Source organism: Meleagris gallopavo, chromosome 11 (assembly GCF_000146605.3).
Source record: "Meleagris gallopavo isolate NT-WF06-2002-E0010 breed Aviagen turkey brand Nicholas breeding stock chromosome 11, Turkey_5.1, whole genome shotgun sequence".
NCBI lineage: Eukaryota > Metazoa > Chordata > Aves > Galliformes > Phasianidae > Meleagris > Meleagris gallopavo.
In genome coordinates, this window is record NC_015021.2 from 4,090,561 (window position 1) to 4,109,259 (window position 18,699).

The following is an 18,699-nucleotide window of genomic DNA, read 5'->3' on the forward strand; positions in this document are numbered from 1 at the left end:
TTTACCAAAGCTGGCACAACACTCTTGACTGGAAATCCTCCCAGTGTTTCTTCATTTCCCATGACCAACAGCTGGCACATCTCAATAACTGCCTGTAGTTGCTGACTTTCATCAGTGGCTTGGAGACCCTGTAAAAGCTGCTGGGCTTTAGAACCTGGATAACCAAAAAAGATTAGGAAAGAAGATGTTAGAAGATAAGTGTTCAGTACAACTTCCATGCTATACTTCTGCCAGAGTGGAAGACCAGAGATAGTTTGCCTTCCTCTGCATTTGTAGTTTCTCTTCCTTCCCCTGCCATGTAAAAGTGGAGGGAAAGGGAGATGAAATCTCACTCTTGGCAGTCCTTCCAGTGCAGACTGGTCACAGCACAGGGAGTCCATCACACTGCTCACCACAGTCATCTCTACCAGCCTACAGCAGGTGATAGAATCCACATTCCAAATTTATAAAGTAAAAGACTTCTTAACATACTTCCTAAATAATACAGCACATGGAATATTGATTAGACCCTATCCTCTTCTTGGAAAGGAGTGTAACAGGCTTGTTTTGGCTCTCCTGCTAGCCAAATCAGCTTGAACTATCCAGCTTGCATTATCCAGCTACATAATGCAGATACAACGGAATGACAATAAGGACCCATGTTCTCCTTTGGACAGTCTGATAACTAAGACACATCTGAACCTATGAACAGTGAACCTTAGAACTCATACATCCTAATTGCCCTAAAGCTACCTCGAGAATTTGTTTAAAACTAGGGGGGAAAAAAAAAAAACACAAAACCAGGGGTTTCAGAGGTCTTCTGTTAAACAGCCCATCATGCAAGATAACAAGAAAGAAAGGATAAAAAGGTGAGCCCTCCCTTCCCCATCTAGCAGGGAACATCAGGTGGAAAAAATAATTAAAAAAGAAAAGAAATATGGCTAAAGCAAATTCGTCCTCCTTACACAAAGACAAGCTAATTAATAGTTTACCAGCAGTTCAGCACTTAAGACATACAAATCTCCAACATGTAAGATATTAAATGATGTAGCTAATACGAATACTAGAATTTACTACTGGCTGAATTCTACTAGTCTGGAAGTGGAAAGAATTAAGTCAAATTAGACAAACTTTGCTTACTAGCTCCACTTCCAATTGTCCTGTGGAAGAGTTGCGACATCCGAGGACCAAGAGGGCCAAACAGGTGAGGAGGAAGACCCCTAGCCTCTAACAGAGCTAAAAGCAAACAGAGGATAACAGCCATTGTCAAAGCTTCTACACATACTTTTAAAAGCTTATGTTCCATGAAGCAATAGTTTAAGACTACTAGAATTTTGATACTTTAGGAAAGAGGAGTTACAATTAGATGACTAAAACTACTTCAATTTCTAAACACACAAAAAAAGATGACCTCTAGGGAACAAACAGGTCACTTTTGTATTCACCAGAGCATTAAGAACCCTTAAGAAGTCACCCACCAAATTCCCAGAGCTACATGTTTTCACAGAAGAAATCTGGTCTACTAAATATTAGAAGATCAGATCTAAACTAGCAGATTTACTAGGCAGCGATTCCAAACATGATTTCAAACTACGCAAAATTGGTTAAACTTATTATCTTCACAGGTTCAGGATCTGAGTGGCAAAATTAATCTGAGAGGAAGGACAGACAGCTTTATTTGCTGATGAGCAAGGTGATCTGTTAAATATTAGTTTGTTTTTTAAATAAACACTCTTCATTACTTTAGTTATGCTGGATTAATGGGGAGATTATATTTTTTATTGTAGCAAGTACAACTGCTTTGGATCAATACAAATATGGACAAAAAACAGTTCAATATTCCTAACGTGTACCCGTGCTTACTGAGAGCAATAAGCAAATGAAATGGTACTGACAAGGCACTCAGTCCTGTGTTAAAGGTACAGATTAACTATATCTGTCATTTTCAAGGGATATAATGATAAAAAAAACTCCTTGAAAAACAGCAACAACAACAAAAAAAACACTAAAACAGCTGCAGGACATGAAAATTGGAGTTTGCACCTCTTTGTACACTCACATTATGAGAGATCCAAATCCTTCTATAGCCAAAGGCACAGAACAGAATATTTTGAAGTACAGTTAAATTTTGTTTGGTCAAAGCTTATAGTAACACGAGCATCAGTGATAAGCATGAAAAAGAGTTATCCTGAAGCAGGCAGAGTAACAGCAGATCCAATGCAGCCTTTTAACTGGAAATGCATTGCTGCAAAAACAGTTTGATATTTTGGAAATGCTTATGCACTTAATAAGTGTCCATCAGCCCATCCCCATCCCTCCAATAAGTAGCAGTGTATTACACACCATGGAAACAAGCAAGGACACTCATCAACATCTCTAGATATTAGTTGCAAATTCCTGCATCTTTGGTGAGTTAAAGTTGGTGGTGTCGTACTTAAGGAGAGCTACAGTAAGAAAAGAATCACATTCACAGATGTAGAAACAAAATAAAGTGTTCCTACTATATATAAAATACAGAACTTGGGTCAGTATGGGTATTTACAGGCTGTAAACAAAAATAAGTTATAAATTAGTTACAGATTTTATACCTTGTAGTCTTCCCATCTCTGAGTCATCTGACTCACTTTCTCCAGATGTTGTCATACCTACAGCCCCAGCAACAGAGCTAGAAGCTAGAAGAAAAGCAGATTGTGAGCTACAAAACTTTCATCATCTCCACCATCAAGGAAAGTGTCCAGAAAAATGCTCTTCATTTAACACCATGTAGTAAATTAGTTTGTTTCTCCTCAGATTGTTGCCACTGACTTGTTTTTAGGCCCATCTCTCTATCCTTTTCCCCTTTTTCCCTTTTTTCCAGGGTGCAGATCCATGGCTCCCTCTGCCCCGCTAGTCACAGAACTGGGCCAAACCAGCCCAATGACTGCCACCACACTTCTGTGCAACTACTTCAGTAAGATCGATGTCAGCATAGGGAGCCAATCCCTCCCATAAAAGAACAAAGCTATACCAACACAAGATGATGAAAAGAAGTCAGATCAGCAAATAATCTTTCACATACATTTGTCTGCATTGTTACTAATTTCATGCCTTGAGTGTTATGCTGCACTTAATTTTGACTTTTCATACTGATGTAGCTGATTTTAAACACAGACATTTGAGTTTTTTCTACAACTCAGCATAATTACTGGAAAGCTGCTTTGAAATCACTGCTGATTAGGACCAGGTGACAAAATTAAGTACTACTTCACAGGATTGTAAAAACAAGAGCATTTCTTAATCTAATGACAAAATTTGCCCATACAGACAGGCTTGCAGTTTCAGACAATTTGCAGAATATTTTGCAGAAGTTATAAAGGAACTCTTATAGGTAAACACTTGTCTTCTATATTCTGGAGAGTTTGGCATCTCTTCAGTCAGCAGTACAGTCACTTCTGCAGTATTAACATAAAAAAAAGTCTGAAAACTAATTAAAGACAGGTCTACCCTATTAGAAATTTTTTTGAGACTATGAAGTAGTCTAACTGAAACTTCTACCTGACAACCAAGGGATAAGATTCAAAAGTAAAGGTCTCTCTCACTGAAAGCTGTACTAACTTAACCGTAACTTCTTAAACACCTTAAGTTCTAGAAGAATTTTGCATAAGCAACTATCAGCAGTATACCAAAATGCTGCAGTTGGTGGTACTTCTTACCTGCAGCTCCCTGGGGAGCCTCATCTGTACGTGCAGCTGAAGAGTTAACTCCATCCTGGTTGTTGTCAGGATCAGCCATCTTCTCCTGTCGGCGAGCTTCAGCTGCTCCTCTTTTGCCCAGGCCAGAGCCTCGCCGACTAAAGATACAAGAAAACAGAGGTTCCAGAACTTAGTAATTATAACAAGAGATTTCTCCATGCAAGAAATAATTTTTTCTTTCATTTACATAGGTAGTTATCACAAAGGTGCACAAAGACATGGATTCACATAAGAACCAGTCTTCATAAAACTATCCAACTTTCTCTTACTTGCCTCACCTTGCACCACATCTATGATTCGTTCATGCTGAGGCATTACAGCTAGGTCTTTACATTACACACTCTAGGACAACACAGTCTACTAAAATAATAGTTGAAATGATTGTGACTTAAAGTGACTGAATTACAAATCAAGTACACATTTGAGAAGAACTCTGACAGAGTACTTACCTTTAAAGAAAGTTCTGAACTACTAAAAGTACAGAATCCTGATGTTCACGCTTCTTTTAAATGGCAGATGAAGTCAAAGGGCACGAGTCTAAGTCTGCTTTTTTAAATATTACTATTGTCACCGTTACAAATATATATGCCTGTGATGTCAGAAGCCAAATTAAAGTGCAGAACTGACAACAGGATCAGACCTCAGGCATATCAAGTACCTAGATATTTGCAACATCAGTTGATCATATGCAGCTGTTGAACAAGCTGAGTCAGTTGAGCAGTACAGTATTAAAACAGCCACCCGCATGGCATCATAGAGTCCTTTTTATTTTTCAGAACACATTTCATTCTATCATTCATAATCCACAATAGTTTAGAACTCTACTAGTATTCAGTAACTTTTTAAACACAATCTAAGGGAAGGATTATTTACATTTGTAATACTGCCTTTAGGTACTTCTTGTCCTCAACTCCGTTAGCTGAGGTACTTATTGAAAATCTGATGATGCAGAATTCTATGCATCACCCACCATGACACCGGTATGCAGTGTGACATGGCTAGCCTGAAAAGCCACAGCTACTTCTACAGTAGCTAAGGACAATTTCCATCCATAAAAACAAATAAGTATCAATCCACAGCAGAGATCACATTTTGTTGTCTGAAGTTTTACCTGGTACTAGCACAGGAGCCCGTGGTCTTTTGGCGTGTGCTCCGCCGCAAACTGGGGAGCTCAGCAGGTGGTGATTCACTGCGCTTCTTTGTGGATTTTCTTAGGCCTATGTAACAGGTAAATGATTAAGAGAGTAAGTTGGTCTTTAAACACACAGTAGATCTACCAAGAAGTGAAGCAGGGGAGCCTCTAAAGAAAAACCACAGTAAGTCTGCATCTGCTTTTAGTCATCTTACACTGCACAGCTCTATCAATAAAAGAAGGTAGAAGATATTCATTTCACTCCTTTCAGTGCTACTAAACTCCAAATTGCTACTTGGACACCTTTTGCAATTCATACACTACAGGTATACAAGAGCTTGCAGGCCTTCCTCATAAACAGATACCACAGTATGAGGTGTTTCTTATTTTGATGTGTTCACATTCAAAACACCTAAAATGGGAAAAAAACAAAAAAAAGAAGACTTAAACCTTAGATTAGAGAGAATAACTATACTGTTGGTGGAAGGAACAGAAATCATCTGTTTTGCCTCCGTTGCTTAGAATAAATCCACACAGCATTAACTTAGACAGTCACTAGCTAAATCATAATTTTTTTAGTTACAGTCAGATTGATCTACGTCAGTAACAACTTAATAAGTGTCTTAAATCCAAAGCAGACTCCCCTACCCCCTCCAAAATTCAAACACCGACAGTGGTGAGATCTGCAGTATGTTGGGGTTTTGTTTTGTCTTTCTGCTGTAACTATATCACTGCAAACCCCACTGCTATCGTAAGACCTTCCCTCAGGCAAATAACCACACACATCTTCACAGCTTCACATCTTCACAGGGAAAGGAGTTGGGAGCTTTTAATTTAGGAGTATTTGAACTGTTAAAGACTGACAACTGATACTAATTTGCTCTACGAAGCCATCATTCTGAGGGGACTTTCAACCACAGGACATCTCTAAAATAAATAAGATAAAATACAGCTTCAAAACATCCAACTTAGACATACTATTGCTAGGACAAATAAAGCCTTAAAAAGAAATTAGATCTCTGTTCCCTCTTCTGGTAACAAAACAAGAATAGAACACAAGCATACTTTTTTTGTTTGTTTGTTTTTTGTTTTTTGTTTTTTTTTAAGCACAAATTGGCTTCTGTTGATTTCTGTAATCTTCTAAAAAGTTCCAGAAATATTGAGTTACAGTATTTAGGAATGAAATGGTAACTATGTCATTTTTGATAGGATATTTAACACAAAAAGGAAAATAATCTGCAAAGTCATTAATGACCTAGTCAACAGTCTGTCCTTGCAAATACTATACTGTGTTTGATCCAGGAATATATTAACTGCATACAGCTTTAAGTTCCATGTAGATTAAGGTTAACTTGATATTCCTGTGTTTACCATACACCTGGCTTATTAACCCAAGAAACCTGGCAACCTAAGCAAGCAAGCTTCAGCACCCAGCCACCAAGCACTGACCTGAAATAAGCCACCTGAATTTCCACATAGCTCATACTTACAAGTTTTTTTAATGCTCCAAAAGCAATGCAATGACACTTTCACTACTTTATAATTTCAAACCAACAATTTAAGTTGAATTTGCTACAACAGGAGCAGTCATTGACTCCAACCTTATCCATATATAGTAAGTGACTTGCCTCGGTGGGGGGGGAAGGGAAGAGTGGTGTTAGGAAAAAAAGACAAGATCAGTTTGAAACAGCTGCAGCAGAGCCCTTGGCCATACCTATCTGCATTTCTCAAGTTATGGAAGTTGTGCAGAAACAACAAGTCCTCATAGCTGGTTGTATTTTGCAATACAAATTGCATGCATTAAGTATAGTGCTATTAGTCCACAAGATGTGTCTATTGTTCTGTAAGTTCATATTAGATACAGACACCAAATAGGGTGCTTCTCCATGTAACATTATGGTGAAAATTTAAAAATGAGGTCTACTTTTACCTTACATTTGGAAAACTTAATTACCTTATTACAATAGTCTGGAAAAATATGTAAGCATATTTTAACTCCTTATTTCAACACATCATTTACTGCTTTAGATTTGTGGGTATTCAGCTTCAAGTAGTCAGACCTAAACATGAAGTTTGTTCTTAGCAGATCAGTAATAGATATCACATACTTACCATAAATGAAGTAAAATAAACTTGGCTTATATCAAAACAGGGTTTATGCAGAGGTTTCACAAGACAGCAGAGCCAGCCACACAGCTTACTGCTGTGCTTAATGGTGTGCTTCTGCATTCTCATGCCTTACTGTCACCAGTCCGAGACACAGCATGCACACTTGTTGCACACTTCCATTCTGTTAGCATTCTGCCACAACAGTGAACTGAGCAAGGCTGACAGGAGTCAGGTGAGCACAAACACCATTAAACAGTGGGGCAGTGAGGTTGGGGAGTGGATTGTCCTCCTTCTTAAGGGGCATTAAATTAATTGAGCCTTTTCTTTAAACTGAATTACTTCAGTAAGAAGGTACTACAGAATGTATGGTTAGATTGGCAGACAAGTTGAAAAACACATCATGGTCTGAGCACCCAGAACAGCTGAGTTCCTGCCTCTCAGTGTGAGCACTCTACTCATCAGATATTTTCATGTTTTCCTTTTCCCAAGTCTTCTCTTCTACATCTGACACAGCCACCAAGGTACATAAGCTCTTCCACCTCCCTTTATTCATGTCAGAGGGCAAAAAGGATGTGAAAAAGGATTTTTCAGAGCTTGCTTCCTTCCTACTCTTTATAGCCATTCTCAATCCTTAGAATTCATTGCTTAAGACAGCTTAAGTCACTCTTACTACCTGCACCTTTTGGGAAATCCTCCCAGTCTTCCCAATAACATAAGCTGAAGATCACTAGTTTCTCTAGCACAAGACCAAGCCTCCTTTCTCCCCCCTCCCCCCTCCCCATTTCATCAAAATTCCTGCTTCCCCTTAACACACTTCTGGCACACCTCCTGCCTCAGTTAGTCCTCTGTCTATTGGATCTGCAGGTGGAAAGCCCCATGCCTTCACAGGTAAACAGGGTACAACCCATATTCAGATAGACAGGATTAGAGATGCCCTAGGAGCACCGGACAAAGGAAAGCACTAGTCATGCTGCTGCTGACAGCAAGGGCTTGCAGGCGAATTAAGTCCTTGTTTATCACTATTCAGCACTATTTCTTTAATAAAAAGCAATCCTCAAGATATCCATTTCAAAGAGTAGAAGCTATGAACAGAGACAGACTTTCAAAAGAAAGTTAGGCTTAAGTGGTTCATACTCAGCAAGTACAAAAATTTCAGATGTGAACTTCAAATCTGAAGCAAAGCCATACGCAGATATAAATTGTTTATCCTGTGACATCATCCTATTTGCATACCAAGCACTCATGGTAATGAGTTTAAGGAAGAGACCCAAAACAGGCTAAACCTGAAATGGTATAGCCCAACAGAAATCAAATGAAGTTTTAAAAAAAAATTTTAGAAACACCTTCACAGTCCTTACTGGTCAGTCTTTTTTTTTTATTTTTTTAAAAGTATTTTTTGTAGTATGAAAGAAACAAGTTCTGAATGCAGCTGTACCTACTGCATTCACTTATTTCAAAACTCTGAACATGTCACTCAAGCCTAAATGAAGTTAAATTTTCAGTCTATAATCCTGAAACCCTTTAGCTTGCAGTTCAGAAAAATAATCAGTAGAAATCTACTTGTTAGAGCTGAAAGTTTAGACTTCAGATTGGCTCTTTCCTGCTCAGGCAGTAAAGATAGGGTAAAAACAACTGTGGCAGGGAAAGGCACCTCCTGCCACTCTCCTGCTCCAGTATTCCCCTCAATATCAACCCAGACATCCTTAACTTGACTGTAGTTCCATACATCATTAAATTGCAATAGCTGTATTTACACAGGCATAACTGACTGCATCTGCTAGTCACAAAAATCTCCCCACTCAGGCCGTTCTTCCTAGAACCACTCTCGCACCACCGTCCTCCACTCTCCCTCATCCCACGCTTTTCATCTCCCCTTACAGGATTCTTACCTATTTTCTACTAGTTATTCCAATTGACCTTATTTCACATTTTTTTAAGCACCGGCCTCAAATTGTACCTCTACAGAAAGAGAAATTCAGTAGGGTTATAGTTTCTACAGTGACATTTAAGGACTCTTCCAACAGAGAAGCACAAACTGCAATAATTTCATCTAGATCACTGTTTGCCAATCTGCTTTAGAAAACATTAGGGTTGTTAATATCTGAAATATCACCTCCTTATGTTCCCTTACTCTCCTAAAGTTTTTAGCTTACCAGAGCCATCTTACCTTAGCAACCTATCTTGATGGTTTCTTATTTTTAATTTTTTTTTAATGCCTCTCAGCATTTTGGATAATGTATATTTTATGAAAATATTTGCAATTTGTATCAATATTAACAAATCAGTCAAGCTCCGTAACAGGCAAGAGGTTTTTGTTTTCTTTTGTTTTTAAGAATTGTTAATGTTGATTCAAAATTTTTTTCCAAGTGTTTGTGAAAGAGCTTTAATGCACCTTCTGAAAAGCTAAGACTATTTAAGAATATAAAGTTTAGCATCTTCATTTATTCTAGATTAAATCCTTAAATCTCAGTAACGTTTAAAAAGCTCACTGATATTTAGTATAACCACACTCCAATCAGTAGCATCCAGTGTAATAGCTATTCAGTTACATTTAGCACCTGTTTACTGTAAGTTACACTTCCCAGTATCATCTTCTCCCTCCTCAAACTGGGATGCCATCTAAAGAAAACAACTGTTTGTGATTTTTTTTTTTAGCATCTAATGAGTCTTACTATGACCTTTAAAAACTGACTTTTTAATCACCCATTTACTATCCATACCATCTTAGTTCTATTTATGACAAAGCCAAGAAATTCAAGTATATGTTTATCTTTCACAAAAGCTGACTTTCAAGTCACAAAACAGCTAAAGCTGGTCAAGCTGGCTTTCACAGTACATTCTTGGTAGAGATAATTTACGCTGATATTCTCAATGTTGTTTTTCAAGCTACTCAATGCTCCCCCCTCAGACTGTGCTATCGCAGTGTTCTCACTCCTGGCTAAAGGTTTATAAGCAGACACAAACTATCCTTCACCTTCGTCTCATGTTCACTTATCAGAATTAAATTCTTTTGCCTCCTTGTGACTTTTCTCCACTGTCCAAGAAGTTGCCCATAGGAAAGAACAGATTTCATTAACAACTTGCTGGTTAGTCCAGATCTTGTCTAATTCTCACTCCTTCCTCTCTTACTTTATCCTGGAGAAATTTAGTTTTTCCTCAGGAATCCACAACCCATTAAGTCTTGAATCAGGCATATAAAGCCTAGTCATAAGAAAGCAATGCCTCTCCCCTTCCCCAATGCTATCCTTTAACTAGGTTAGGTAATTCTAGAATCAATACTCCAGTCATGCAAGTTATCCAAAACAAGCCTGTTAGGTCAATTAAATCTGTTTTGATTATACAGGAAGCCATCCAGGTCCTCTTGTTTATTTCACATATTTCCTGCATGAGTATTAGCTATAGGCATGCCCTAGTTGGGACAGGACTACTCATGATGATGCCTAGATCAACATCCAACAGTTACTAAGCTTTGGAATCCAACTTAATAAAGCAAGTTTTACAAAACACTTGCTGTTAAAAAAAAAAGAGATTGTAAACAAAGTCAATGTAATGCGTTTTAAATGTTTTTCAAGAAAACAGAGCTACAAGCATATCCTGCATACTATTGAGCAAAGGCTCAGCTTGGAAAAAGCCTAAAATCCTCATCAGAATAAAAAGCGGCATCCAACTACTCCAATTAAGAACCAGGGAAAGGACACATTAAGTACAAAAAATTAGCAAACTAGACTTCAGACATGAAAAGAAATTATCTGCTTGTTTTCCAACAAGTTTAGCAAAATGGCAACATCAGACAGGACAAACACAATAAAAGAAGCTTATAATAGTTATGTAGCATCCATCACAGAAATAAGCAAATATCTTGTGTAAATTTTGTTTAAAAAACTATATGCAACATAAAGTTTCGGCCTATACAACATGAACTGTTAACTTAAAACCTTTTGCTTTAGCCATAAGTAGTTTCAGTCACAGCTTTGCTTAAAAACTCAGTAAATACAATAGCAGTTACTTCTCTCTAACAAGGTCCCAAGACAACTTAAAATAAGCTAAGTACTTGTTTAGAAGAGTTAATTTTTAAAACATACATGCTTATTCTTCCATAAAAGCAAGTGAACAACTTACTTGCTAGCTTAGCCTGCAGTCCTGAAGGTCCAGGTTTTGAGGTCTCCGACTTAGAAGAGCCTGGTAGAGACAGTTTTGTTTTAGGGAGACTAACTTTTGGACTGAATCGAGCAGCCCAGTCAAACTTTGAAGAGCCACCTGTTTTGCTCTGTTCTTTGTCCCTGCTGCTCCTTCTTGGACTAGGGCTGGACGCAGAACGTGAACGTCTAGCCTTATTCTGGTCCTTACCCTGTTTCACTCTGGCACCCTGAGGAACAGTGGAAGAAGCAGAGGCAACAGCAGAAGAGGAAGAGGATGTAGAAGCTGAAGAAGAAGAATCAGTGATGGTGCTACACCCAGCTTTGGCTGAGGTCACCGATTTTGAAGCCAGCTTGGAGGATTTTGCTGACTTCTCTTCAGCGCCAGTTGATTCAACTGCTGAGCGACTCTTTATACAAGACGTACTCTCTGTCCTTTTCCTTTTCTGACTTCGGGAGCTACCAGCAGCTCCACCCTTTCTGATGTGAGCCTTGCTTGTTGATGGCAATTGTGTAGACTTCTGCTGTTCTTGGTCTAAGTGTCTTCTCTTGGATTTAGTATGTGGCTTGTTACTTTCCGAGGAAGTTTCGGCGTGTTGAAGTGCTTTAGGTTTTTTAGCAGAGCTAGGAGAATTGGTCCTGCTGTAATCTGGACTAGCACTGCGTTTAACTCCTCGAGAATTGTCTTTCTTAGGCACTTGCCCCGTTTTTTGCTTTTCTGAAGTACTGACTCTTTCTGAATCTTCTTGTGGTATTAAAACAGCAGATGAACTACAGCCTCTGCAGAAATAAGCAGAGACAGCATTAGTATTGAACTCAACCTCACATTGTGCAACAGTTTTGCAAGTCACAATATCAGCAGTCAAAATAAAGAAAATTGCATGTAAGAAAACCTGATTATTAAGTTCATGAAACATGCTCAGTCCAGATTTTGATGCAAAAAAAAAATCGCTAACATGAAAATTAAAGCAGCAAAATAAATGCATCAGATATTGCTTTTAAACAAAAAAAGAGGGAGATACTGGATGACTTGGATTGATTTCACTAGGATTTTTGTAAAAATTAATTAAAAATTTCAAGCTATGAAGCTGTTATCTGAATGTTTGAGAATACAAGTTCCACAAGAGAACAAGGAGTGCTCAGCAATGCATAACTAGTCACAACAGGATTCCAGCTCAACAGAAGTGCTTAACGAAAACTTATCTTATGCGATTAATTTCAAGAAGCACAAGAAGAGTATAATTTTCCTCTACATGAGAGAAAGATGATCCAGTGCGTATGTAGCAGAAACGTATAAAGAACGGATAAAATGTGTCTGAAGTGTTTACCCTAAACACAAGTATTCTTTGGAGTATTGAGAGTTTCAATTACTACTGGACACCACTCAGAACTCCTTGGGCAATCTTTTCCCAACATGAAGAGGGAAGAGAGGAAAAGAACTTGCAAGTATTCCAGGACTAGTTATGCATAATTTGTATGCTCCCCATCATTGATGAGATGCTCTCAGTTGAATTAAAATAAAAAACATGAACAGAATGAGACACACTGAAATACATCCACTGAATGCAATACCTAGCGCCTTAGTCATACATTGTAACAATTGTCAATAATTAGATATATTACATACAATTGTAGTGCAGATAACACTGATAACATGAATATGAAGTGCAATTACCTTTTAGAAAAGTGTCCCTTGGACTGCTCAGAAGTAGTATTAGACTGCACTTTGGGTGTCTTTGAAATAGATTTTCTACTCTCAGGAGGGCTATGTGCCTTATGTTTTGCCTGCCCTAAGTGTGACCTGTCAGCAGAAAGTCAAAACAGAAAGCTATCAGAACTCTGAGACAGATATAAACCAGTAGGTGGATTTTTTGTTGTTGGGACCACTTACAGTTATTAGATTAAGCATAACTTCAAATCCTTCCACATCAACCCCTTCTATTAAGTCATTTATTAAGTATTTCAAGACAAACATCCATTCTGACTACAAATCACTACCCATCTAATTGTTTTGTACAGCACAAATTACTGAGGCATTTTCAGTGAATTTAACATTGTCTCATATCTGAACTGGGCTGATAAATTCAGGTTTTCTGGTGCACAAGGTTACTGAATTATTCATTTCAGCATTCAGTGTTCACCAGCACAGTAAGGCACAAGATTAAACCACCCATAAAAAAATCTTTTCTCAGAAAGAAATAAACACTCCATCTCAAGATTTCATACATTAAGGTTTATCTAGTCACAAGTATTTACAAGTTTGTTTCTTTGGTCTTCGTTCAAATGCTTGGAACAGGAATGTAACCAGTTCCACGTGGAATGGAAGCTCAAAACTTTGTAAGTTATTTAATGACTGCAGTTCCATCAATTCACAAGGACTGAGTACTCATTGACAATGCTGAAGTAGGTAGGTTAAAAAACCCGCATGCTACTGATGAAAGAAGTCAGATGAGACAGGAAACCTGTGATGTCAAAGAAAGGAATGAGTTTCAGATAGACTGTAAGAGTTCTTTCAAGCAGCCTTCAGCTACATGCAAAAAGTAGCTTATTGTATGAACTTTGACTAGAGGACAAAGATCACACTATACTACAAATGAAATGTAACACTGAAGTTACATCTTCAAACATGCCCCACATTTGTTTTTCAAAACCAATGGCTATCACTATCTGCAAGACTCACAGGAGACAGCCCATAAGCATTTAGAACAACACAGTATAAATAACTACAGCAAGAGACATCTTGCACTTCGCTGGATAAAACATCTTTGACAACTATAAATCTCAGCTGCTCATATCCTACCCATACAGAATGCCTGAGCTCCACTAACCTTTATGAAATCTCAAACTAGTCTCACATTAACGCTGGTTGAAGCAATAGAAAACGTGTTCATTGTTTCCAGACTTAGCACTACATGCAATCAGCCTAAGCTATCTAGTCCTCTGAGCTGAACTATGCAAACACTCTTAAATCATATGGAAGGGATGGGGAGTGGGAATACAAGATTTGAGTTCCAACCCATGTATGACCCCAAACAAATATCAGAAAGTTTCAGCCAAATGAGTAAGTAGGGGAGGTGAGAGTTCCCCAAGTTTTCAGATCACTTTCTGACCAAGAATCAGCAATCTTACTAGAGCAAGGAGGCCTTAACTCACTATTGACTACTTTCCTTGGTAGGAAAAAGCGTACTAATTTTAACCAACCAAGCAATAACAATTGCTAAGAGTCAAAATACCAAACTATGACTATCATGAGTGTTTTCCTTGGTAACACTCTCTCCTTTTTTTTTTTTGTTTGTTCATTTTTTCTTATTAACGAAGCATTCTCCTCAAGTTGTTTTTGATTTGTTTTTAAACTTTCTCCTGAAATAATTCCTTTTCTGTTTGTCTCTTGAAGCATTTCTCCTAAGGTATTCCTAACACCAGTTACTCAGAGAAATGAATGCACATAAACAGCTCATATTCAAAACACTCCTGGAAAACTGAGCTAAAGAAAATAAATCTGAAAAACGGAATTTCAATCATTTTTCCTAGTATGAGAAATAAAGAAAAGTAATTTTAACTATAAAAAAAGTGAAATAAAGTTAAATCTTAATCTTACAACAACTAATTCCATCAAGGTAGACTTGGAAATGTTTCATCTAATCCTGAGTGCTTAGATTTTTTTTTCCCTTAAAGAGTAAGGCATGAAATTTAGTTTTCCTCTTGAAATACTTTTATTATGGGAGTAACTGAAGTTATTACATAATTTGCACTTGGCAGAAATATTTTTTATGTAAGCTAATTGATCAGGGTTCATTTATTCTGAAACATATTTGAGAAATTTACTTTCTTTTTGAAGTTTTTGTTTTAATTTAATTAGAACTGGATTCAACTCAGTACTTCAAGTGTTCAAAAAATACAAATAATTAGACCTTTTAAACTGAAATGTGGCAAAAGCAATACACAAAAACATCAAATATTTGGCTCATATATTGAAGAATTGGCACTAGCTCCAAACTTGCTTCCTCCCACCTCTCATGTCTTTTGCTCCCTACAAGCTTTACAGATATAATTCCATACTAATGTCCAATCTATGTGGACAAAAAGCTACAATCTATAATTGGGATTGTGAATACTGCATCACCTAGAGCAGTTGTATTTGCTTTATCAGAAATAACATAGCTATTACTTCCTTTATGTAACCAGAAAAGTAACATTAGAAACACAACAAGCAGAGAACCTGAAATGAGGATTTTTTAAATTGTTTGCAAAATTGTGTGCACGCTTCTCCTTCTGAGTTTTATCACTTTGTAAAGTAGGTACACAAGACAACAGCAACTGTTTGCTCCCCTTCTCTTAAGACTTACAATAGACTGTTAATTTGAAGACACTGCAGGATAAAGTTAAGAGAACCACAGATCAGCTAACAAATATTGTCCCAATTTACATTAAGGTCATGACAGCTTGTTTAAGGTCTTGTTTAAAAGTCAACTTGCATACAAAAGTAGTTAGAATACTCTGATGAGCTTGAAACAAAGATTCACACTTGAAGAATTAAGCGCTATGGGAGTTACAGAGACAGCAGGAAGAGTGATTCTTGGTTGAAGGTTGCGAGCTGCCTGTACTTTCACCCACAACTCAAGGCTGGTAATTTATCTTTCACACAGTCCTCGGGCATGGCATCAACATTTTATCAAGACTGGTCCAAAACCAAATCCTATTTAGAACAAGATTAGTATAATTGACAGAAAGATTATTCTGACTTTAATATTGGAAAAACAACAGTCCAAGATGTATTCTACTGTCCTCTGCACAGCTTGCAAGCACCTTTTCCTTCATTTAATCTCTGATCCTAAATACACAAGAATAAGTACGATATTCCAAAAGCCTGACTTGCATGGAGTGCCACACTTTCACATACAACGTAACCATTGTGGCTGTATTCACAGAAAATTAATATCCCACTTAACCAATGCTTCTCCTTAACACATCAGATGAGTAGATGACAACATGGAGCTCACGCCACTGAAAAACAGTATTTGCAACACTAGTACACAGTGCTAAGACCACTTCCATTACTCCACATCAATACACCAAGGCATTGCTTTTAATTGAAAGAAACAGTTCTTTCAGACTTCAGGATCTTATACGCCTGGCAGTAACACTTTCAAGTTGCTGCTGTTGAAGTGGTGGCTCAGAAGCAGTCTGTGGCCCCACTGAAGACTTAAGACTAAGCAGTTTGCCAAGAGATGGGATACTGTAACTAGTGAAGAAAGTAACAGTATTTGCCACCCCTTCTTCTCCCTCCTAAGGGAAAAGCACACTCATCATCAATACTCGCCTCCCACTCTACTTTGGATTAACGTTGCTGAGGGAAACTTTATCATTACCGCTTCCCTATAAACCTGCAGAGTTCTCCTTCAACATCAAATACTCAAAGAGATTTTTCAGACAGATTTTCTTGCTGTACAATTAGAAGAGTGCCATAATAATAATAATAACAACAACAATAGTAATTCTAAATAGTGAGGATAACAATGAATACTTTAACCTGGGAGTACTGTGTCATCCGTAACAGCAGGTCACCCAAAGCACAGTTATCTGAATATCACTGCTGACTGAAAGCGAAGGACGTTTCAATTTGAGGCAGCTTTGGTTAGGTGCATACACAGAGGTGAAATGGAGGGAAAAAATATTTGCTTGTTTATAGATGTTTTCACACACACCTTGGTTGGTACTGATTCTTGTTCTTCTCCCCTCTCTCCCCCCATCCGGAAAAGCACATCACAGATACTGAGCTTACTGCCAATTTGTGATGCAACAACCTTTTTCATGGTCTGTAAGTCCAGCATCAGTTTATTCCATTTAAAAAAACTGTAAAAATCATGCACTCAAAGGTCAGATCAAGTTACTGTGTTGAATGTGAAATCACTAGTAAAATCCAGTATAAAACACACCATAGGCTTTCACTACTCATTTTGATAGCAAGGGTAAAAGTTAATAGAGTGACATAAATACAGCCCAGCCTAAAACAAAATGGGCTTGTGCTATTGTTACCCACTTAAGGCAAATTCGCCAGTAAAAGGTATCACAAAAAGAAAACTCTGCATTTCTGTTTTGTATATTAGACCACACAGGAGTTGACAATTTCTAAAGCCTTTACGTAAGTGATGAGTAGCTGCTCATCAAGCTAAATCAACTGAATTCTAGCAAGTGGCCTTTAAGCTGTAGAAGAGCCAGAGACATGCAATAACATTTCAGCTTGAGAACAGAAGAAGCAAGTCTCTCCAACCTCCTTTTACAACAGACTTCAGTTGAAGAAGCTCCTGTGTTTACTACAGTCAGAACACAGAGGCAAAAATCAATGCCAGGTCTAAAGTAGCAGAAAATGCTCTTATCCCAGGTCTGAGTCACCAGCCAGTACACAGCTGCTTAGAAGTAGACACAGCATCTATTTCAAGATACTATGAAACCCAGAATCTGTGTACTATTAAGCAACAGAACTAGAACATACTATCCTAACACAACTTACATATGTGGAGGGATGAATCCTTAAATTTGTGTTTGAAGACCAGCTTTTCCTCTAGTTGCCTCTGTAAATTTGAGCATCCACCTCCTATATCATCTACAAATTGTTGAAGGACCCAACAGATGTCTCACATTGTTCCTCGTACAACAGGGCTCTTTTACCCAGCAGCTCACCAAGAAAATACGGAATACATTAAGAGAAAATGAATTCATCAAGATCACATTAAGCAGTATGCTTTCACCCAGGCCTTTATATGCTTTACTAACCATAAATGTCTATACATAGCTGTGAAGAAGCAGAGATCCTGTTTTCAAGAACCTACGTTTTCTGAACAGTAGTTAAGGAAGGAATATTCTTCAAAAACAATGCTGGCCTGCAAAATAACCAGGTATATATGACAGCAGCTGTACAAGCACTGGGCAGAAGCCTTGTGTTTATCAACTACTGTTTTTTCCATTTGTGCAGTGATTAGAAAAAGCAAAACTCCATTTCAGGGAATTATTTCCCACAAGATTCCTTAAAAGAATAGTTAACATCCTTCAAACAATGACCACACTTTCAGTTAGCCCTTATACTAGGGAGAAATCTACCACTTGTTATCATTACAAACTGGAGTTGAAACCTTTGACAGCAAGAACTTGTCACCTGGTGACACTAACCTACAACATTTTAATACACCAGAGAACCCAAGATTAAAATGCATGTATTCAAACATGCACACCTCTGTAACATCTCTAAGGAAAGAGTACACAGAAGATATTGTCTACCATGGTACTAACATATTTCTTAGTTAGACTAGTATTACTTAAAAAATTAAAGACATCCTAACAAGCTTCACTTGGTGAAGACTTATTTCTTTAGTTTGAATGGCAATAATTATACAGTCAGCATCCACAGGAAAATTTCAAGGATCTAGTTCTGCACTACAGATGCTATCAGTTATCAGAACAGATACTACTCAGTTCACTTGCTCACTGGTATATTAAGACACGGCAAGCCTTTCATTCTTCAACTATTCAAAAGCTACAAGGAATTAACATGCAATGCAAAGGAACAGAAAATACTGATTAACTGGCATTCCTAAAAGGAATACAGGTTTTCCCC

At 37.7% G+C, this 18,699-nt stretch overlaps 1 protein-coding gene across 1 annotated transcript in view; it reads right to left on the reverse strand.

Moving 5' to 3' along the window:
• Nucleotides 1-18,699, reverse strand: part of LOC116217040 (E3 ubiquitin-protein ligase TRIP12-like) — a 50,922-nt gene that overhangs the window by 8,814 nt on the left and 23,409 nt on the right. The window contains exons 3-10 of the mRNA XM_031555068.1: nt 12,763-12,888; nt 11,299-11,867; nt 11,071-11,130; nt 4,822-4,927; nt 3,672-3,808; nt 2,568-2,651; nt 1,120-1,215; nt 1-154 (exon numbers count right to left, since the gene is read on the reverse strand). Of these exons, the coding sequence (XP_031410928.1) occupies nt 1-154; nt 1,120-1,215; nt 2,568-2,651; nt 3,672-3,808; nt 4,822-4,927; nt 11,071-11,130; nt 11,299-11,867; nt 12,763-12,888 (1,332 nt within the window). The remainder of the gene's footprint in view (nt 155-1,119; nt 1,216-2,567; nt 2,652-3,671; nt 3,809-4,821; nt 4,928-11,070; nt 11,131-11,298; nt 11,868-12,762; nt 12,889-18,699) is intronic.